Consider the following 23,168-nt stretch of genomic DNA (forward strand, 5'->3'; position numbering starts at 1 on the left):
TTGATATGCACCTATTTTCAGATCAGGACAAATGTGTGCACTGGTGGAATTAAAACAGATGGATTTATTTTGATTATTTTCCCTCCTTATAAAGGTGCAGGTAGCGCAGATTTCAAAAGGTGAGGGCTCCCTCCATCATTAGTCCACAGTCTGAGGTTCAGGGTAACAACACTGTTTCTTAAAACTTCAATCATGAACATTAAAAAAAGGATGAAAACACCCACAACAGTCCAAACTATTTCAGTTTTATCTCTTTTGAAGTTACAGTTTAAGTACTAAAATATACACACAATAAAGCTGAAAACTTGATAATATAAAGAAAGCAGTGAAATTGTGGCACACAAGATATCCCAGTTAAAGAAAATAGGAAAGTGAGGAAACTCCAATCAGTCTAATATGTGCTGCAGTGCTGCAGCAGAGCTAGGCTGCAATGCACAGCATTTAATGAAGGTAGTGGAGGGCCCTGTGTACTGCTTTCAATCAGGAAGTGCAGCTTTGTTAACATAAGGCTCCTTATCTTCTTGGCTGCTGCCAAGGAAAAGTTTACATAAAGAACAAAGCAAATGTGCAGTACTGATACTGTGGGGATCACTCATATTGTGAACTATTGCAGATTGCTTTACTGATGCTCCTGATTTTTAGCCCCATTTTACAAGCCTCTACTGCAGACACAAACATCTATCATGCCACACCCAGTCACCACTCCAGTGTAGTCCTGTGTGCTCTCCTGTTTCACGGTTCTGCACGGGCTTGTTGCATTCATCTCACCTTAGTCAAACTTTTGGCAGACCTGCTTACACATATCTGCCGTGTCATAGGTGTGCGCGCATATCATATTCACAGGGCTTCCCGAAATTTGTCGAAAATGTAGCTTAATAAGTTTTTAACATATCTTTCTAGCATGTATCTGTCCCAGATGGTGCCAGACAATTGATCATCCATTGGCTTGAATAAGTGCCCTCATGATATACAGTATGCAAAGTAAAAACCTTCAGGTGGATAAGTGAAACAATATAATTATGCCTATAGAGTCACTTCCATATTTGCACTGCATATCAATGTCCTATATTAAAGAGAATTCCAGCTCTGTCATTTTGAGGAGCCTTTTGAGGGCTGAATTATTTTTTTGTTTTGTATTTTTAGATCACTATAAAGACAATAAAGGAAACCTGTTTGGTTTATTTGGTTTTTCTGTCATATAATGTGGAATTTAAATATGATCCAGGTTTGAAATATTGAATCCAGTGTGTGTGTGTGTGTGTGTGTGTGTGTGTGTTTGTGCGGTGTCTGCATTTTTAGCCTTGGAGGTTTCCGTTTGCTAGTTTCTTATCCACAAATACAACTTGTTTGCTTATTTATTAACACTTTTCACTTCAAAATTAAACTGAAGATTAACACTGTGTTGCTCTATAATAACTAAGCAAACCAGTTACATTTGTATAATGTAATGTAAATAATGTTCCATTATTTTACTATTATTTGCTTGACTACATTAGTGTTGTGTTATATCAACCGTATTATTTCAGCAGTTTCCGCTACAGCTAATCACGAGTAAAAAGTTTGGGACATTCAAATGTTACAATAGTAAGAATTCACAGGAACAAGATCTGGAAATGTATGTGAACACAGATTTATTTCAGTTTTGTTGGTACAAATTCCCAATAAACCTGGCAGTTCCAGTCAGCCCGATCCTTTTTAAAACATTTTTATTATTCAGAGTGAAAATAGAAGTAAAGCATGATCACAACACCATTTATTTACTGCAGTGGAGAAATCATTTTTCTCTTAACACAGGAGAAGAAATATGAAAGTGTTTCATGTGGCTGCTTTTGATGATGTCAAACTGCATAACCAAATGACAGATATTAGAAAACTTCCTGTGGTGCCATTTTGTATACAATAGTAGTTGCTTTGTAAGGATTCTCTGTCCTGACACTACAAGGATCCTCTTGTCTGCACAACAGCACATCCAACAACTAAAAGACAGCCAGGCTGACTGATCAAAGAAAGACAGGACTGACTCACATCTTTGCTGCTCACAACAATCTCTGTACCTTTCTGCTTGAATTTGGATTTAATGTCTCTAACTCTCTTTGGGTATGTGGTGCCATTACATGGATCGGCTGCCTTTGACTTGTCAAGCGTATATGTTTCTGAGGTTGCTCTGTGCATGCAGGGAACGACAGGGCGGGGTTTATGGAGGTCATGATGAGGAGAAGAAAAATAAGAGAAGAAGAAAAAATGGATTGGAAGGTGGCCACTGGTTCTGTTAACGGCGGCTGGAATAGGATGAGCTGACTCTTGTTTTTGAGATGCTAGAGGTGCTGCCACTGCCAAAGCCACTGCCACCGTAGCCCATGCCGCCGCCGCCAATTCCGCCACCCATGCCGCTTCCGCCGCCCATGCCGCCACCAAAGCCTCCGCCAAAGCCGCCGCCGAAGCCGCCGCCGCTGCCGAAGCCGCCGCCGCTGCCGAAGCCGCCGCCGCTGCCGAAGCCGCCGCCGCCGCCGCCGCCGCCGCCACCTTTTCCACCACCTGGTGAGGAGAAGAACACATTTGTCAGGAGAAAGGCTTTAAATTTAGTTTTTTAGGTAAAACTTTGGAACTCTGATACAAAACAAACAACAACAAAAAAGCCCAAAATGCTGTAGATGTTAATACATACCAAAGCTGGTGCTTGTGGACTGCACATGGATGGTTGCGTTTCCACCACCAGAGGCAATCCTACAAAGAAGAACAAAATGTAACAATTTGATGAGCTGGTAATGTCATTGTCACCATGAAAACTTCGTTTAGCTTCTCCTGTGTTTTAGAGGATTATTTATTTATTTATTTCTTACCTTATTTCCTCTCCTTCCAGCAGTTTCCTGTAGGTGGCGATCTCAATGTCCAGAGCCAGCTTGACGTTCATGAGCTCTTGGTACTCGCGGACTTGGCGGGCCATGTCCTGCTTGGCTCTCTGCAGGGCATCTTCCAGGTCCTTGATGCGGGCCTTGGCGTCCTTCACAGCCAGCTCGCCACGCTCCTCTGCCTCAGCAATCTGGGCCTCCAGGTTGACACGCTGGGAGGTTGGAAAATTAGCAGAAGCTTTAAATGTGATATTTCTCATTCACAATGCTATCTGTGTGTTAAGCATTTATGTTTAACACATATGTAAGAAATAATCTCATCAGCTATGCAGAAACATGCATTACCTGTCCCTTGACTGCCTCAATCTCATTCTGAAGGCGGCTAATCATGCGGTTGAGCTCAGCAATCTCACTCTTTGTGTTACGAAGGTCATCCCCTGCCTGGTTTGCACTGGCCTGCATCTCCTGGAACTGAAGGAATCAGATTGAGAACAAGTGTTATTGCAGATTCCACAGACCAATCCACTTTTATTTGACTTGGCAGACTCTCTCTACCTACCTTGGACTGGTACCATTTCTCAGCTTCCGCTCGGCTGTTGTTGGCGATGTCCTCGTACTGTGCCTTGACTTCAGCCACAATGGCATCCATATCCAGGCTGCGGCTGTTGTCCATCTCCACAATGACAGAAGTGTCCTTGATCTGTCCCTGAAGCTCAGCAAGCTCCTGTGAACAAGACACAAGTTCTTTTAAAAAAAAATTGAACTGAAAGATTAAAAAAAAAAAAAATAGTACAAAATAAACACATCTGTGTGTGCCACAGTGCCATTCGATGTTTTGTTTTTTTCTTACAGCTTCATAGATAAGTCTGAGGAAGTTAATTTCATCCTGAAGAGCGTCAACCTTGGCCTCCAACTCAATTTTGCTCATGTAGGCTCCATCTACATCCTGTAAAGGAGGATAAAGTAGACTGCATTAGTCACAGCGCTTGCAGAAATGATAATTCATGCATCATCTATCATCATTATGACAACTTTTTAATGGCACATCCATTCTCACCTTCTTAAGGAGCACAAATTCATTTTCGACTCCAGCACGCTTGTTGATTTCATCTTCATATCTGTCGCAAAAAATGCAAGAAAAATGAGCTGAAAACGATCAGGCATCATCTACTGGAAGTCAGCTGCTGTGTTCATTGTGACTTGTGGGAACTCACTTGTTCTTGAAGTCCTCCACCAGTCCCTGCATGTTTTTCAGCTCAGACTCCAGCTTGATCTTCTCATTGCCCAGCCCGTCCAGCTGTCTGCGCAGGTTGGCAATGTAAGCTTCAAACATGGCGTCGATGTTGGAGCGGGTGGTGGTCTGCTCCTGCAGCAGGCTCCACTTGGTCTCCAGCATTTTGTTTTGCTGCTCCAGGAAGCGGACCTAAATGGTGATATAATTTGACAAATTTAGATCTGCAGTCATAGAATAGAAATACTTGCCTTGAGGTCTTGCCTTGTTTTTCTCTGGAGATCCATCAGTCCATGGATCACATGTAACTTTCCCACATTAAAAACTCTTGCAGGCAAAACAATGCCAACAACCATATTAAAATTCCTCACAGTGCACGACTGTTCTAGACACACTGCACTGTGGAGCTTGTTTGTGAGACTTAGAAGATCAACCATTGTTTGATTAAACAGTAGAGCCCAAAAGTCCATTTCTGGGTGTGTCTTTAAGGTGCCACACCCTCCTCCAACCACTTGACATCAGCGCTCCCTCGCCTCCAGGATGCATACTTTCACTGATTGAACGTGCCTGCTTCAACCCTCACCAATTAATGTGTCACACCCAAAGATATTAACTGTTATGCCAAATGTACGATACGCATTATACTTTAGTTTAATATATTATACTAAACAAAAATGTTCTTTAAACAGCTAAGCCATTTTTTCCTGCTATTAATGATTGTTTTTGTGATGCTTTATTGCAGTAATATACCGTTTTATTTGAAATTTGAAATAAGGAGTCTTCAAAGGATGGGATCAGGTTACCTGTTTGAAGACAGATAAGGTGTGGCACGTAGCACGCAGAAAGAGCTAGCTCAGCATTTTCTCATACAGGGTGTGGTTAGCGACTTTGCCATTACTGCCTGAGAGAAACGGTCCCTCATCAATGCATCGTCTTTAATTAAACATGAAACTGCATGTGGGAGAATTTAAAGTAAAAGCCTGTCACTTCTTGCTGCCATGGGAACAAGTGATAACCAGATCCCTCGCTCCCCTCACCTGATAATGCAGCAGTAACTGGATATGACCGCTCTACTGTTTCCATGCTTTCACTCTACACAGAGACAGCTTGCAGGCTGTGCTCATAATGAAATTTTAAGGAGCATCATGTTGCTTAGTTTGAGGGGTGAATTTTAAGCAAATCACCCAGCATTTCTCAACATTCATCAGCATTCAGTTAGCATTTCCAGGTTTAGTTGAGCTGTTGCATAATATTTCATGAGCTCAAGGGCCCTTTCAACAAAAGCCTGCCTTTACATCTTTTTCTAATATGATGAGGTTAATTTAGAAACCAGCTTCAGGATTTTCATTCTGCTAACATGTGAGACTAAAATAAAAGCTAGACAAAACCTTTTTCAATATCAGATAGGAAACGTGCCACTCACCTTCTCAATGAAGTGTGCAAAGCTTTCAGTGCAACTAGAGTAGCTCCTGCTTGAGAAGAATAAAACGGCCTGAAACTTTTTTTTTTGAAACTCTTACCTTGTCAATGAAGGAAGCAAAGCGGTTGTTGAGAGTCTTGATTTGCTCTTTCTCCTGGGTGCGGACAGTCTGGATGTTGGGGTCGATCTCAAGGTTATAGGGGGCCAGCAAGCTCTGGTTTACTTGGACTTGTGTGATCAGAGGCACTGATCCAAAACCTCCTGGACCACCACCACCGAAACCGCCGCCGCCGCCACCACCACCGAAACCGCTCACACTGAAACCACCACCACCACCACCACCCAAACTAAGACCACTGCCACCACCAGAGGCAAAAGAATAACTACTGAAACCACCACCACCACCACCACCACCACCATAACCGCTAGCCATGCCTGATCTGAGCATTGAGGTTGATGATGACATTATTGGGCCCCCTAGAGTGACAGATTTTGAGGAAAAACTCTGTCTTCCTCCTCCTCCTCCTCCTGTACGGCTGCCGAAACTAAAACCACCAGCTCCACCTCCACTATAGCTGCTCCGCACAACTTTTGTGGACATTCTGGTCGACGACATGGCTGGTTTCTTCTTAAGAGGAAGGATTCAAAGAGAAAAGCAAAGAGAGAGAGGTTTGGGAGAGTAGTGGAGCCCACTAAGAGGAAGGTCAAGTCCCTCTAAGTGTCTTGTCTCTGTCTACGATGGATTTTTATCTGTCTCCAGCTGAGGAGGAGGTCCCAGTAAGCTCAGCCTCCTCTGCGCCTCCCCTCAACCCTCCTCCTATTACCTGGATCCTGAAAGGTGTGCTTGCAGGCAGTGTAGATTGGCTCAGCCTGTCAGACAGGTAATAGCGCCACCCCTGTAAAGCGATCTGGGCTTGACACACCCAGATGCTTGTAGAGAAACAGCATCAGAGCCAGAGCTGGGAGGGCAGGAAAGGCATTTGGCAAAGACTCTTTTTGTTGATTAGCTAGGGGTGTTCTGTGTATAGGGTGGGGACCTGCATACTCACTGTGCCACCTTTCTTTTCTCTACTGTTTACCTTCTGGCAAGATTCAACAAAAGTTTTGACTTTTTCAAAGCATTTTTCTCTGTATCCTCTGTGTGAGCACATCTTTGTATTTTACTGGGATTGTGGACATGAAATTAAGATAAAACTATCTATAGGATTAAGTTGGGTAAAATTGCCCTTTAACTAAGCTGAAAATGTTTCAGCAAGCAATTTAACCAGTTTTTGCTTGTCAAAATGCAATGCACATTCTTCCAGGTATGTTTTTAGATACGCAGGAAAACCTTAAATTTAAATAATCTTTAAAGTGAGTTTTAAGATCTGCGACAGAGCACCAAAGTGTGACTTCACAAGTAAAAAAATGTACATAAAATAAAACCAAAAACCAAAAAAACAAAGTCACATTAAGATAATTAGTTGAGTAGTCGGCTGAAGGATAATCCAAGATAAAGTGGAGACCTTGAGACGAGTAAACTGGTTTTACAGGAGATTCCCTGCAGACAGTACAGTACTTACCCACTGCACAAAATCCCACAGATACAAACAGAGAAAAGCTGAATCGGAGAATAAATGGTGGTCATTTCAATGAAACATGGTTTCCACATTATGCACAGCGAGCATATGAAGGAATCCACCCCGTGCTGCTTATGTGCTCAGGCCTGCAGCTTGCGGGTGCTTGAGGCTACTGTGCACAATGCTTTCAATACACAATACACTCACCCAGGTTTATTGAGTAAATGTATTGCATCGGTTTAGATATTTCAATCTTAAGAAAAAGGGCCATTGCAAGTCTTTTTTTAACTTAATGTCACCTTGGAAGAACAAGAAGCCAAAAGTAGAGTCGATTTCTTGCTCCGACAGAGCTGGAACTGTTGGTACCTGTTTAAAACCATCTTAACAACTCCAGTATAGGTGTTGGCTTCCCAGCCTCTGTACTGTAGTAGCTTCTAAACAAGCTCCAGGGCATAACTGAGTCACACCCCAAATTAAAATACCAGTGGTTCACTCTCACTTCCAACACTGTCTAGTGGAAGAACTATCCTCCTATGCCACTTACTGCACATTCACAAATTTGCGTTAGTCAGGAGGGAAATATGCCAAAAAATATGTTTGTGCCTACAAAATGTTTGCTGCAAACACTATTTGTATGTGCAATCCATGGACTTCATTATGCATCAAGAATTCCCACCATCGCCAACCACCACCACCATGAAGAATGAGCCAGTTTGTCATGGCAGGCTGCATATGCTCAGGCAGACCTGAAAAAGGAAGTTATAACTATGTTTTTATTTCAAGCATTATTTTGCAGCTGCAAAGCTGATCATACTTTGCTAGAAGTATTCAACTTTAGGTTCCGTTAGCACATAAAAAAGTGCTGTGATCCAATCTTACCTGGGTGTGTCACATGATGTAATGCTCCAACAGAGCACAATTCTACAAAGTGAAGTCTAAATAGTTTGAAACCATAAGGACCCATGATTTATCTTATATGTAGACAAATGTGTGTATCTGAGCAGTGCCAATGGCATTAGTTTTATGATCACAGTTCCAAAAAACAGCATTGCCTTGCTGAAATATGTGAGGCCTTCCCTGAAAAAGATGTTTCTGGTTGGGGCCATATGTCGCTTTAAAAGCAGTAAATTAGTTTTAGCATTTCTAGATGTGCAAGCTGACAAGACCATAAACACTAGGACTGACAAGAACTCACAGCTGCACCCTCGACCATGGAGAATGAACTTATGTTCAAACCCAGAACCCTTTCTGTGAGGCAACGCTGATAATCGCTGTATCAGTGTACAGGAATATGCAAGATAAATACAGAATGAAACTTATCAAACTTATAAAGTTATATCAAACGTTTTTCCATTTTAACTTCACTACCTGAGCAGTAAATTTATATTTTGCATTTGCCAAACAGACCGTTTTAGACTTCAGAGCGCCACACGATGACGACAGGTCAAATATAATAGTATTTGTCATTTTTGCTTGTCTAGAATCAAGGCGTAATTAGTTGCCTGAGGCCCATGAGGTCAGACACGTTAACCCAAAATTTGAAATCTGCAGTATTTTAGGTTTTGCTGTTGGTTTCCCCATGTTGGTCAGATCGTGGGGACTTGAAACTTTCTTCAAGCCATCCTTCATGTTTCTGCCTCTTTCCCAGAGCTTTTTCACAGTAGTAGCAGGCTAAGCCAGTTATTCCATAGGAGATTTTAAAAACTCCCCAGCGGGTTATGAGTCTTCCCTAGTTCAACGTGCCTGGAAAACCTCCAGCTGAAGGCAATAAGGAGGCAAAGACATGCTCAGACCAATATAACTGGTTCCTTTCAGGCAACGACTCCAACTCCTTTCCCCATCTCTGTAGGGATGAGCTGCACACTGTGCAAGCTGCAGTAGTTATCAAATGACCTTTATGCTGTCTTTGAGTCATTTATTGGATCATTTAAGATGAAATTGTACTGCTTACTTTAGAACTAAAACAAACGACAACTTACTTCCAGGAAAAAGGGCTTCAATTAGCCTAGGCTTGTAACTGATTAGATGATCAAAAAACCGTGAAGAAAGTATGACAACTCTGACATCTCCCAAACCACACACCTAACAACATATTTATTGTTCTTCATGGCAACACTAAGAAACTGTGTTAGAAATTAGAAGGATATTTGATAACAGGAAGGTCACATTTATTTAAAAGCTATAGTACTCTACGAGGACCCAGACATTAAAAAAAGCTGCAAAAGTCAAATGTAAAAACCCCTGACCATCATTAGAATAAACTACACTGACAGAGACTGGATTCTGAAATGAAAACTAAACTCAGGGCAGTGACACCTACACTCTGCAAGACTGTATTTCATCTCAGATGATGTGACGAGTGGCTTTTCAAGCTTTCTAGTCAGAACATGTAGTGGAATGTTCACAAGCTCATTTACTCTGTGAGAACCAAGCTTGAGATGGGAGTTTACTCTACTGAAACTTGGCAAGAGGGACCGCTGGGGAAGAAAGCGTAATTAAGTTTCAGGTGTCAATTAGGACAGCTTTTGTATTATACAATATTGAAACTTGACAATTTACACCTAACTGTATCTCGGATCTGATTTGCCGGCAACCTTCACCACTGAACTTTAGTAAAAAGGCCATGTTGTTATGTTTTCCAAAAACACAAACAGTTTTTCAGTTATTTAGACTTCCTTACACCTTAGTGATCAAATCAGGTGAGTCAGGCATCTTACGGTCTGGTTAAAATGATAGTTTGAAGATGTCACCTAGAAAGAGTCGGTGTGGGGTCAAATCAAAAACTAAACTTAACTAAAATTGTCAGAAGTTCATGAACTGACATATTGGAGCTAAATCAAATAGTCAAGCTGCATTTTGAACCTGAACCTATACAAAAACATAATGACAAGTGTCCCAGTCTATTCCTCTGCTTAATATATGACAAGTACGGTATGTTACTTTAGTGTTCTCTCACAATAATACTGACATCCATAAAGTGTTTGACAAACGGTGGACAAATGCCAAATTTATATTTGCCTGCATAGGCCTGCAATATGTTAGTAAAAGCAGATAATATTACAGGAAAAGCAACTTCATATGCATTACAACAGGATTTCTGCATTATTATTCCTACTATTATAGATTATTTATTTTTAAATGTAGTGAATGTCATCTGTTCCAGGCTTTAAATGAGACTTAGGGCTGCACTAACTAGAGGAGAATTTTGCACTTCAAATTTTTTAAACATGCAGTAAAAAGAACAAAAAAACAACTTGATAGATACAAAAACTTTAAATGAAGTAAAACTTAATTTAAAGTTTTTGTATCTATCACAAAACAGCATTTTCCTAAGATTATACAAGAACTTTTTAGAATGAACATTGGATTTGGAGTTTTTTGCATTATCTTGCTGGCACAGAGATAAAAAAAAAAAAAGCAGAGGACTTCTAACTCTTTTCTTGTTATCGGCCTTAGAGCAAGGGGAATACATATGTCACAGTGCCTGGCACTAGTTAACTTTAAGATTTTTGCCCTGCTAATCTGTCCATGAAAGATTAATTACTGAGACATTGCTTGTTCAGGAATGAAGAAAGACCCTGAAAACTAGAGTTGGATCTATGAAATGCAATGTTATAACCCAGCATACAGTCTATCCACCTCATGCAGCTGATGCACGTTACTGGATTTGATCAGGTGTATAAGCACAAAACTCTCTGGCAATCACTTTGTTTTTCTATCATGCATTTTCAATGCATGATAGAAAAAGGCAGCATGTCTCTGTTTTAAGTCAGTTTTGTTCACATTAGTCAGTCAAAAGAACAAAAATGCCATTCACTTCTTAAAGCAATGGACTAAAGGTGACAGTACACGACACAGCTGCTGGAGTGAGACAAATGGTAAAAGTGCAAAGAGAAAACAGCATTTTGGACAAAAAGAAGTCTTACTCAGCCCTTAGTGTAAGTTTCTGTGACTGAGGTGTGGCTCTGACTAAATCTGCACAGATTTACTACTCCCTAATCTTCTTTCACATACACATGCTTATTCTACAAAAGCCACTACAAGGGAGTGTTAGTGGAGTGAGTCCATCAAGCCAGAGGGGAATTCTACCAGATTCTATAATGGAAAGATTAAGCTAGCTGCCACACCTTAAAATGAATTAGGAAGATGCGGTATGAGGACAAATGCAGGGAGGGTAATGTTCTGTCTCTGAAGGACACATGGCCTCTTTCAGTTCAACTGAATGAAAATGCAACAATTAGGCATCAATCCCTTGCAGCTTTATTTTTAGGCTAAAATTATTTCATTTGATGTCGCTCAGTGAGGAGCAAACTCAATTTAACAAAGCCAGGGAAGGTCAAAACAGGAAGGTAGGGTCTCTGCCTTACAGTATAAATCACCTTAAAGTGACTGATGCTGGCAATGTTCCCTCTAATTTTTCATGTGTCTGAGCAAACACACCAACTCCCTGAGCGGTCCCTTGGACCACTGTGAGCAACATTAGATGTGTGGGTCACGCCAGCATCGAATCCATCCAAGTTACATGGTTTATTAAAATAATCAAATTACAGCATTATATTTATGTTAGACTACTTTTAATTAACTGCTTTAGCTCACTTACAATGAATTTTTTTTTTTTTTTTTAATAAAGCTCTGATTTGTATTATGAGTATGAGTCTGTGGTCTGGGAGAGACTCCCATAACTCTCTGTCTGCAAAATACAGTATATAATGAGCAATGCTGGGCAATTAATTATATAGTTACTTCTTCAAAAAGTAACTGAGTTATGGAAACAACAAAGTTTTTTGCAGCTGTTTACCTTGGCCAGAGGGGCCGATGGCGCGATATGGCAGCCTCGCTTCTGTCAGTCTGCCCAGGGCAGCTGTGGCTACAACCGTAGCTTGCCTCCACCAGTGTGTGAATGCGAGAGTGAATGAATAGTGGCATTGTAAAGCGCTTTGGGTGCCTTGAAAAGCGCTATATAAATCCAATCCATTATTATTATTATTATTAAAAATGCAGCCAAGGTGTTTTTTAAATAAACATTTCAAACTATTTACAGAACAATCAGCTGTTCTGTATCAAATTTGATGCCACACAAATTATTTGTGTCACTCCAAAAAATAATTTCTGTCCACTATGAGATAAAGGAGAACAACAGCCTGATACCTGCAGGCCTGATGACAGGTCATGTATCACTCCTGTAACACCTGTAACATTCAACATTTGCCTCATTGTTCTAAACGTTGCAAATCTCTCACATCTCAAAACACCGCCGTCACTCCTAAAACTTCCCCCTTTCCTAAACAACTAAATGCCATGCGATACATTTTTCGATGAATAGGAAAGGGTGGGGTTTTTTAGGGGTTTTTTGCTCACAGGTGGAGAGTGCTCTCGAGCGTTTTCCTTCCTTTTTACCGCTTCTTCCCGCAGTAAATATAAACAACGATAGTATTCCGGAAGAAAAACAAACATTGCATATATTTTTATCATAACTCTGGTTTTACGTGGCCTATCAACACAATTTAAGACTGGTATAAAGTCCACACGTTTTCCGTCTGTCCTGCTCACATCTCCAATGGTTGTACACGTTGTCATTAACGTGGCTTCACTCCACATCAGCCACGCTAGCTAAAACACCGGTGTCGCACATAAGGACGCTGTCATAGCCTGTCAACGACGTTGATTAGCTGCGTACATATGAATGTGAATCGCGTGATTGGCTGGACTATGGGATAAGGTGGCATCGTTCTAATCCCATACTGGAGCAGCCAGTCACTTACTGACTAACACTGCAAAACAGAATTGTTAAAGTTTTAATTTTAATTTTAATTCAGCTTAGATTTTTTTTTGTGCGCAACACAGATTTTCTGTGCGCAGTGACCATGCCAGCAGTGCGCAATTGCGCACGCGCGCAGCTTATCTGTGTGTTGACTAAAGTGTGCAACGCACAGATAGTGGCAGACACCTGCATCCAATGTTCCCTCTGGAGTTCCCCACCTGTGCTTTTGATAGTCATAAATTAATAAACATATTTTTTTGTACATTCAAAACTTAAAGACTGCAGAGCGGGCTAAAAAACACCATTGTGCTGCAATAATGCTGCACATAACTCACAGCTTTACAGCTCCTTTAGCAAGCCACAAATTTGCTGCACAAGCAGCATCTGACAAAAAAAAAAATGCCATTCACTCAGCTCCACCTCTCTACAGTTCCACTCCTCCGCAACCACACCCAATCCTACAACAGCCACCGGGCAAACTGGCACAGTGGAGCCAAGGTTAAACCTGTGGGTATCAGCGCAGAACACAAACTTAAACATTCCTAGGCTGCAAAGACCACATATCAAACTTAACTGGAACTAAATTTGAATTTTTGTTTTTTTATCTTTCTTTGTGAAACATGAATGCTCATTTTGAATTTGAAGGCCAACAACGCCCACAAAAAAAAACAAAAAAAAAACATAATAAAGACTGGAAAATGTGTGCAATGCTTCAAAAAAACATATCAGACAGAGCACATCACAGCTTAGTTACATGACTGGGGGTGAAACAGGCATAAGAGGCTGAGGTGGAGATACATATGTGAAGGAATTTGTCACTAAGTAAAAGATTGAACGAACATTTTATGCAAATGCAAATTAAAATTTGAAGAAAAGGAAAATTCTTGCAGTTAGAGATGCAATCGTGCATGCCATCTGGGCTAAAGAGTAAAAACCGACATTTACGGTAGTGACTGTGGCTACGTCCACACTAGCCCAGATAAACGGCGTTTTTGTCTGAAAACGCTCCGCGTCCACACTAATGTTTTCAGCTTTTTTTTTTTTTACAGAGTTGTCTGTCCACATTGAAACAGCCAAAAACACTAATGTTCCAGTACTGCGCATGCGTGAAACGCAAGACGATTCGCCCTGCCTCATTTATTGTGCCGTTTATTTACTTTCCCGCTCTTTGAAATGTCGCGGCAAAATGTTGAGGAAAAGCACCGAGTTTTTTAAATGGACTGACAATGAAGTGGAGTTGCTGCTGCAAGTAACACAAAAGTAAAAAGTTGCAAAAGCAAGTTGCAGAGCATGTACAGACTGATACAAATCTTTAATAGGGCTGTCAAAATTGAGAGCAAACAAAACAACTGCTGTATAATGCCCTCCGCTATCTTAGTTTAACTGGTCACATGACTGCATCACATGAAAAGGCTCCGGGTTTGCTGTCCACACTGTGACGCGAAAACGGCGTTCTCAAATGTTTTCAAAACGCTGCGTTTCCCTTGACCGAAAAACGCCGTCTCAGTGTTTGCGGGAGGCCAAAACGGAGAGAAAAAGATGCGTTTTTTTTAAACGAAAACGTATTAGTGTGAACATGGCCTGTAACATACACTGCCAGACAAACACTGCAAAGCCTATTCTACCTTAAAGAAAAAGCAGGTCTGCAACACGTTCATTTCAGGGAACGCATGTTGAGCAATATTAAAGAAGCTGAATCACAGCATCGAGCACAAAGCTGTAAAACTGCAACGAGTGTTGCAAGCCCTACCAGTGAACAATCGGAGCATGTGCTGTGGTGACATTCAGGTGTGGGGAGGCCAGGCAGTAAGGTGTGAAAAGCATGAAAACAAACGTGGTGCACAGAGAAAGACAGCTCTCAAAACGAAGCCAAAAGGTCAGCGTGCATAACAACTTGGTTATTACAACAAGACAATGCCAAACCACCTTCTAAACATATTTCAATCGAGTCAGGGCTTAAACTCATGTAAACACTCCAGATCTGTCACCACTGAAATATTTTTGGCACATTATGAAAGCGCAAATACGACAAAGGAGGCCTCAGACTGTCGAACGCCTCAAATGCTATATGTAACAAGAACAATCTTTTAAAGCTACCGATTTTTGTCGCGTTCATTTCCCAAAAGCAGGTACAGAAAAGAGGTGATGCAACTTTCTTGCCCAAGACTTTTTTTGTTTTTGCTGCATCACTCTGTTCTTCTTTTATTTGCACTTTAAAACCTTTTTGGAAACAGGACTGCAAAAAGTGAGATCATTTTTTCGTTTTATTTTGAAAGGGCCCCTGGAGGTTTAACTTACCCCTTGAGGTAAGGGCTGGTCTGATGTGTGATGCATTTAGCTATATATCTTAGGTGAAGGTAATTTATTATTCTAGTGAAGAACGTCACATGGTACAAAATGCTTAAACATGTGTATTTTTTTTTAGATTTGTAGTTTACATGCAGGTAGAGACTGTTAAAGAGAAATGCAAACCACACCCTGGAAACAGTGCACCTGCAGTTTGTGCAAAGATTTTGGGTTTCTGCTGAACTCTAGTTCAACAGAACTTGTTTTCTTTAATAACGGACAAAAAACAAAACAACAAAAACGATGACTGGAAGGCATTTAGTCTGAAAATTAATATATCCACTGGGCTTTGTCCCGCACAGTAATTTGGAATTGCGTGGGATTTCCACATAATGATACCATTTCTCAACAAAGATCCATACAGGCCTAATTATCTTATTTTGTAATTTTGGCTGTAAATTAAAAACAAAAAACAAAACTCATCTTTCAGTAAACTTTACATTTTCTTTCTAGCTCATATCATGGTTCGTTGTGCTACCATGCTGTATTGACTATTCCCATAAAGCTTGTGTTCTCATCTTTATGAATTTTAGTTCTTTATTTTGAATTTACTTTCTAGTCTGTAGCTGTCAGAGGCCAAAGGGTGTAGCCTGAGTGGATGAGTGATGGCAGATAGCCAGCGATGATTATACAGCCTGAGCAGGTGCGTAGTGCCAGACGACCAGCCAAGAGAGCTGCAGGTGAGTGGAGTTGAGTTGTTCCAGGAACGGCAAAACAAACTGGACACACAAGTTAAGAGCAGTCAGAAATGACGAGGGACATAACAACAAGAACTGTAAGTAATGACCACCATGGGAGGTGAGTGGAAGGCTCAGCTGGTCTTAAATGCCGGCCTACTGATTGCCGCTGATGGATTGCAGTTGGGTGATGCAGGTGTGGAAACAAGCTTCTGCCTCCATATCAAAGGATATCAAAGAACCAGAGCAGGCACAGAAAAAACACACCAAAACTGCTGACACTCACTCAGATCATCACAGCAATGGAGTTTCAGTCAAAGAGTACCCTAACCCCCTCAGGTCTATTTTAAAATGTCTGTCATTATGTTTTAATGAAAACAAAACTGAGGTCATTATATTTGGGTCATGTAGTCCCACCATCTGACTTGGGTCCTTTTATATCCTGTGTCAAACCAGTTGTTACCAACCTTGTAGTGAAATTTGGCACAACTCTTAAAAGGGGTAAACAGATAAACACAGTGGTGAGAAATAGCTTTTTTCAGCTGAGGCAGCTCTCTAAAGTCAAACCTTTTATCTCTTTTGGTGACTCAGAGATAGTTTTACATGCATTTGTGACCGCTCACCTCAATTATTTTAATGTACTTTATGTTGGTATGGATCAGGCCTCACTATCATGCTTACAAATGGTCCAGAATGCTGCTGCTCCCTTGCTGTAAGGGATACACCAACACAAGCACATTACCCCTGTTCTTCCCTCTTTACACTGGTTGCCTGTCCATTTTAGAATTCATTTTAAAATCTTATTGTTTCAAAGTTTTAAATGGGCTTGCTCCTACTTACCTGGCAGACCTACTACACATATACACTCTACAAAGGTCCCTTAAATCAACTGACCTGTCACTCCTTGCTGTCCCCATTTCAAAACTGAAACACCTGGGGGGCCTGAGCGTTTGCTGTTGTGGCTCCCAAATTATGGAATAAGTTGCCTCTCCATGGTAGGCTGGTCCCAACACTTGACATTTTACCAGAGTAGTACCAGAGTCAGCTTGTAGTCAGTATTAGCCAGTTTTTGGTCACTTTTAATCTTTGCTGTTTTGTTAATTTTATTTATTGGATATTTTATTGTCTATTTTATTCATGTTTTACTATTTATTTTTAACTTTTATCATTGTCTTTGGAAAGTACTTTGGTCAACCATGTTGTTTTTAAAGTACACTATAAATAACGTTGGATTGAGAAAGTCCTGCGGGCAAATTTTACTCACCGCCTTGAGGCACAGATCGTAGCCCAGTGCATAAGCAAATTGGGATGCATTATTCTCCGATTTTGAAATAAAGAGCTGTTCAGTGACGTGTGACTTCAGTACCTTGTACCAAAATGGTCTGCACTGACTTCAGATGTGTATGAAGTTTTTTTTAAAAATGTTGGGAAATGCAACCTCGCATCAGTGCAAACTGCAGAGAGTTATGGAGTGGAGATTTTTAAAAAGTGAGATCCAAATGCATAAATGCCAGATATAACAACATAAAGAGGCAATACCAAAATACCAACATGTTGTCATGAAAAGTAGCACAGGTGTGCAGTGTCACCACTTCAGGCAATCCTACAGGCATGTTCCAAACCATAAATTATACACACACACTGTAGGTCAGGATACTGCATGAAACTTTAACAAGAATGTGCACACTACAGATGGAAATCATTTATTGAATTCATTTCTGTGTGCCCGTGTATAGATGATTGATGCATACCCCAGAGATGAGTTACAGAAAGCTTTATGTTCTGCTTGCTCTCAGTGCATGAGTATACTTGCTGTTGTTCAGCTGTTATATAATGCCTTTCCTCATTGGCCCGTTAGATAATTAAAGCACTTTCTAGAGCCCTGGAGCCATGCTTCACCTATGGGAGAGACTGTGGGTTTCACTGTAAACATTCACAGCCAGTTTTATCAGTCCTCCTACGTGGTATTATTAATTCCAGGTTGTCACTATGTCACTCCCTCCAAGAGTTCAAAGGATTTGATGTGACATTCTGAATGTTGCTGCTTGTACACATAAATTCAAATAAGGTCACTCAGGACATAGAAAGCGTATTGAGTTGGAGACGTTTCCCTCATTAAAACACTAAAACTAAGGTTTCCACAGATATGATACAGTATAGTCATAGCTGGACTGGCCATCGGGCATACCGGGCATTTGCCCGGTGGGCCGCTGGCGATTTTTTGATTTTATGGGCCGATCGATTTTTTTTTTTTTTTTTTTTTTTTTTTTTTGGAAGGGTATAAATAATGAAAGGTGTTGGATTGGCCAATTGGTCATGATCGACTCTGGGCTGGACCAATTACAGCCGAGGAGGTCGGATGCACCCTCCCCCTTGTTTAGAGGAACTAAAGAAAATGGAGAACAAAAAAAAGGAAAGGAGGTGCAGAAAAAATTAGGGCCAAAAAGAAACAAGCCCTTCAGGCAGACGCTGCCAAATGTGTAAAAATAACTGAATTGTTTGGCGGTAGCTATGGCATAGCTTCCACAGATTTAGCAACATCAGCAAGTGGTGGAGGCCAGCAGGTGGATAAGGGAAAGGGGAGGCAAGAGGGTGAGAGACCCGAGGCGGCCACCGGTCATAGTGGCAGAGGAACTGAACTTCAGGTAAGAAGTTATGACCTGCTGTCTATCTGTGTCAGATATAAACCAAGTTTAGTTGTAGTTTGTTTTCGTTGTGCTGACTTTTTACAGTCGCTTAGAATAACTGGTACTGCGTACCAGCTAGCATGACGGAGTTTATATACTGCTGGGCGGGTGCTATGAAGTTACTGATAGTAAATTTTATTTTATGCTTAAGGTTAGTTTCTCAAACTCCTCAAAATCTTAACAAATTGTGCCAATCCTTACATGTTGCACCAGGCTGATTTATCATCAAAAGTGGAGAAGTCTGTGACAGGGGAGACAGAAGAGCAGCAGAGAGAGATGGAGCAAGAGAGAGAAATAAAAGAGCAGGAGAGAGAGATGGAGATGGAGAGATGACTTTATGTCATCCATGAGGGATGCATTTGACATATGTTTCACATATTATAGCCCAACAAGTTACTTATAGCAATTTAAATATGAGCAATCAGTTTTTGGCAAATACCGGAAATCGGTTTTTGGCAGACAATCACTTTTTGGCACAACACCGGCTATTGCAGTTAATAATACAACAGCTTCTTGCCATTTTTGGTGTTTCTTTTTATCGCTGTGTAACTGAGTTCAATTGAAAGCCTGCATGCGCTAGTACCTCTTGCCACAAGTTCCCAGAATCCTTTGCGGTTTTACCCCTGAATGACGTCACATTTTTGGTGGGCCGGTCTCTAGTCAAAATGCCCGGGCCGATTTTTTGTCCCAGTCCAGCCCTGAGTATAGTTAATTCATTTTAATGTTATGTTAATGATAATATTTTATTATTTATTCAGAAATTGCATTTTGTGTTTACTTGTGTAGTCTTTGTCTAATATAGAAATTTGTTTGATGATCCGAGACATTTAATGTGACAAACATGCAAAAAAACTATATAGAAGAAATAAATAAGCGGGCAAACACTTTTTCACATCACTGTAAATGCAAATAATGCCTGTTGTGTAGAAGCTTGCAAGCCATACTGGAAAAACATGAGCAGTGTTATGCAACTGCTTCAGGTTTTGCATGTCTTATACATCTGTGTATATAGCTTAATCACAATATCCTTTTATTAGCATTCATATCCAGATAAATCTCATACTTTTTTTTCATGCAGCAAATACACATCACCAATTTTCTAAGTAAATATATTTCTAAAGTTGCTATCTACATGAACTCCTCAACATATTTCAGTAACAATACATCCAGTTTATACATACAAAAAAAATCAAACCATTGATCTCCATAAATTATGGAGATTATTAGACATAAATAATGATCGTTGACACAGAGAAAAGTATATAACACACAATTTCCCGCACTGAAAAGGTTACGTCCAGATGAACAGAATCAATTTCTTGGAATTCTTTCACAGAGTCTTAAAGTCCCAAAGGTTGAGTAGGCTCCTTCCATAGATTTTCCGCTGGATTCAGGTCAGCTGATTGGCTGGGCCATTCTAGCTTTATTTTCTTTGTCTGTAACCAGCTGAGAGTTTCCTTGAGTGTGTGTTTAGGATCATTGTCTTGCTGAAACGTCGGCCCTCATTTCATTTTCATCATCCTGGTAGATTGCAGCAAAATTTTATCAAGAATGTCTCAGCATATTTTTCCATTCATCCTTCCTTCAATGCTATGAAGTGTGCCAGCCCCACACCATGATGTTCCCAACTCCAAACTTCACTGTTGGTATGATGTTTTTGGACTGATATGCACGTCCTTTTTACCTCCAAACATAGTGTGTGTTATCTTATCCAAAGAGTTCAGTTTTGGTCTCATCTTGTCAGACTATAATCTCGCATTATTTCACAAACTTTTCTAAATGTTAATTAGTAAAATATAAACACACTTCAACATGATTTTTCAACATGATTGGTACTAATATGATAAATTAGCTTGGCTGGTATATCAGCTCATTTAAGCTTGTTGCAGATAGCTTAGTATTAGTGTACATGTATGTTGTAAGTAAAAAGATATTGCAGTGGAGAAATACCAAAAAGAAAAGACGTTTTGCACTTTAATTCACTCCCTCGGTGCCTTTTGATAAGAGCTGAAATAATAAAATACATATAAATTTACCACTTTAGCTGCATGCTCCCTCCAACCAAGAACTTATGTCAACAGACATCCCACATTTATGAACAAAAGGAAACAAAAACAGGTCCACCAAACAATAAGACTACTGAAGCTGTCACAGCAGTGTCAAAGACAGCACATTCTCTTTTAAATTCAAACAGTTGGCTAAATTGCAGAAGCAGTGTGTGAAAAACATAGCAAGCCCTGTGCTTCAGCAGCTTGCAGAACCACCTTCAGGAGCAATAACATGACGTCATCATTCTCTGCATGGCTATATCAGTCTCTAATTTTTTAAGTTTCAGTCATTTGATCATGCCAATGTTAATTTTATTTACTAATAGTTTTTGTCAACAACCTTTCTTGGTCTGATAAAGATGTAAGATGTAAATATTTAAAAGTTTGTCGACGAACCAAACAAGATCAAAGTTATCTGGAAATACAAGATCCAATCAAAATTCATTAAGTTGTACAGAGAGGTGGGACGAATTTGGAAGTGATCCAATTGGAAGTAATCTCCTCTTGTAGCAAGGTCAGATGGGCACAATTTGATCTCTTAAGGTCCCATCACAGCATTTCAGTCAGGCTGATGTCTGGACCTTGATCGGAACATTGCAAAAGCTTGAATCCTTTCTATTTCAGCCATACTGTTGTCATGTGCTTGGCATCATCATCCTGTTGCATGACCCAGTGTGGACCAAGCCTTAGCAGTCAGATGTCCTCATATTTGACTCTAGAATACTTTGGTAAACAGAGGAGTTTATGTTAAACTCAACAACAGCAAGGTACCCAGGTCCTGTGACTGCAAAATAAGCTCAAATCATCACCTCTCCATCGCCATGCCTCACTATGTTTGGCATGAGGTGTTTGTGGTGAATATCTTTTAGTTCTCCCCCATTTCTAACCCACGGACAACACAAACAAAATAATATGACAGAGAGAGAGAGAGAGAAAATTCTAGGAAATCCTAGAAAAAACAGGAACAAAAATCAACTGTAAAAAAAAATGTAACATTACACAGTTTGCCTTTGACTATACTCCAAGAATATGACAAAATTATTCAGAAAAGCTGTAATTACTGTGGATTATGATAAGATGAGCTTAATTGTAACCTAAGCCAGTTATGACAATTCAAAAAAATACGTGTGTAAGATCATTGCAATTTGCATTCCCAACTAGATTTAATATTCAACAATCCCGGAGGCAGAACGGTTTGTCCATCGCTCAGAAAGTCAGTAGATCCATTCTCCAACTACTCTAGTCTGCACGTCAATGTTTGCTTAGACAAGACAAGACAAGCCCTGAGGTGATTGTGCAACCACTGGAGTGTGTGTGTGTGTGTGGATGGATGTTAAAAAAAAAAAAATGCTTGTATGATTGGTCGAATGAGGTTTGTAGCATAAGTACCGGTCCATTTGAAGGTCTAATGCAGGGGTGTCGAACTCCAGGCCTCGAGGGCCGGTGTCCTGCAGGTTTTAGATATCACCCTGGGTCAACACATCTGAATCAAGTGATCAGTTCATTACCAGGCCTCTGGAGAACTTCAAGACATATTGAGGAGCTAATTTAGCCATTTAAATCAGTTGTGTTGGATCAAGGAAACATCTAAATCCTGCAGGACACTAGCCCTCGAGGCCTGGAGTTCGACACCTGTGGTCTAATGTTACATTTAGCTGTATTTTTTTTTAATCAGTGCTATTATGTGGACATTATGGCTTAAGTGGAAATATACAATGCCTCTTTATCCCAGATGCTTTACCAGTTTACTGGTTTGAATGTTTCTTACAGATAATCCGTCTTTGAACTTTCTCATCAAATGTTTGGCTGCCTCACAGTTCACACACCTGCTGTAGGTCTGCTGTGTGTGATTCTTACTCTGAATCTGAATAAGTACGCGGGACCGCTGTGTGCGGTAAGACCAACTCTTTACTCACTGTATTACCGTCTCCCGGCATGCATTGCCAGTGCGTAACACGTAATTACACAATCAAACAATGAACACATACTGCCCATACAACAAATGTACCAGAGACAATTATGAATACACCACATGCTGCAGGTATCTGTTTAGAGATTGGTTGAAGTGCTGATAAGGCTAAGGGCTGCAGCACTCTACACACATAACACAAATAACTAGTCCAGATATAGACAATGAATCTTTAAGGGGTAAAACAATATATCCCTGTGCTCTCTCGGAAGTTTCACAAGAGCAACTATGCAGATATTCACTAGAGTTGCTTTCAACACACAAAGCGTCTTTCTGATTGTTATTGTTGGCACATTTTTTGAGTTTAGTTCACAAAGACAAAATAGAGACGCTTAAGCTGTTGACAAACTGATGGCTTGTTCTTTTAATGCTCCTGGGCTGACACTTGGGTCTGCCGCATGCCTCCCAGCCATTCTCGCTATAGTGAGAACGCAGAATACTATTTTTAAATCTGTCACAGTAAGCACCTCAGGATAAAAACTAAGTTGATTGAGTACCAACATAATGTGCTTGGGGTCGTTATAGGAGTGTGGCCAAAAGTCACATTGGATAATTTGTGGCACGGTGGCACGGTGGTTAGCAATGTTGCCGCACAGCAAGAAGGTCCTGAGTTCAATTCCA

The 23,168-nt window shown here is 40.5% G+C and overlaps 1 protein-coding gene across 1 annotated transcript; it reads right to left on the reverse strand.

The window, feature by feature from the left end:
* Window positions 1–1,614: 1,614 nt before the first annotated feature.
* LOC146364280 (keratin, type II cytoskeletal 8-like) lies at window positions 1,615–6,231 on the reverse strand. The gene is made up of 9 exons (XM_084918303.1): window positions 5,601–6,231; window positions 4,064–4,272; window positions 3,907–3,967; window positions 3,700–3,795; window positions 3,409–3,573; window positions 3,195–3,320; window positions 2,841–3,061; window positions 2,666–2,724; window positions 1,615–2,535 (listed from the first exon to the last, which is right to left on the reverse strand). The coding sequence occupies exons 1-9, from the start codon at window positions 6,114–6,116 to the stop codon at window positions 2,270–2,272; spliced, it is 1,719 nt and encodes a 572-aa protein (XP_084774429.1). The 5' UTR covers window positions 6,117–6,231; the 3' UTR covers window positions 1,615–2,269.
* Window positions 6,232–23,168: the final 16,937 nt, after the last annotated feature.

The sequence above is a fragment of the Perissodus microlepis genome, chromosome 20, assembly GCF_051167445.1.
Source record: "Perissodus microlepis isolate ML-2025 ecotype Zambia chromosome 20, ASM5116744v1, whole genome shotgun sequence".
Taxonomy (NCBI): domain Eukaryota; kingdom Metazoa; phylum Chordata; class Actinopteri; order Cichliformes; family Cichlidae; genus Perissodus; species Perissodus microlepis.

Excerpts from the sequence above, each read along its gene's own strand:
- LOC146364280 (XM_084918303.1), bottom strand. The coding sequence starts at position 6,116 with ATGTCGTCGACCAGAATGTCCACAAAAGTTGTGCGGAGCAGCTATAGT. Across the intron at positions 3,574-3,699 it reads TCAGACTTATCTATGAAGCT|GAGCTTGCTGAGCTTCAGGG; the intron begins GTAAGAAAAAAA and ends TCTTGTTCACAG. Across the intron at positions 3,062-3,194 it reads TTGAGGCAGTCAAGGGACAG|CGTGTCAACCTGGAGGCCCA; the intron begins GTAATGCATGTT and ends CCAACCTCCCAG.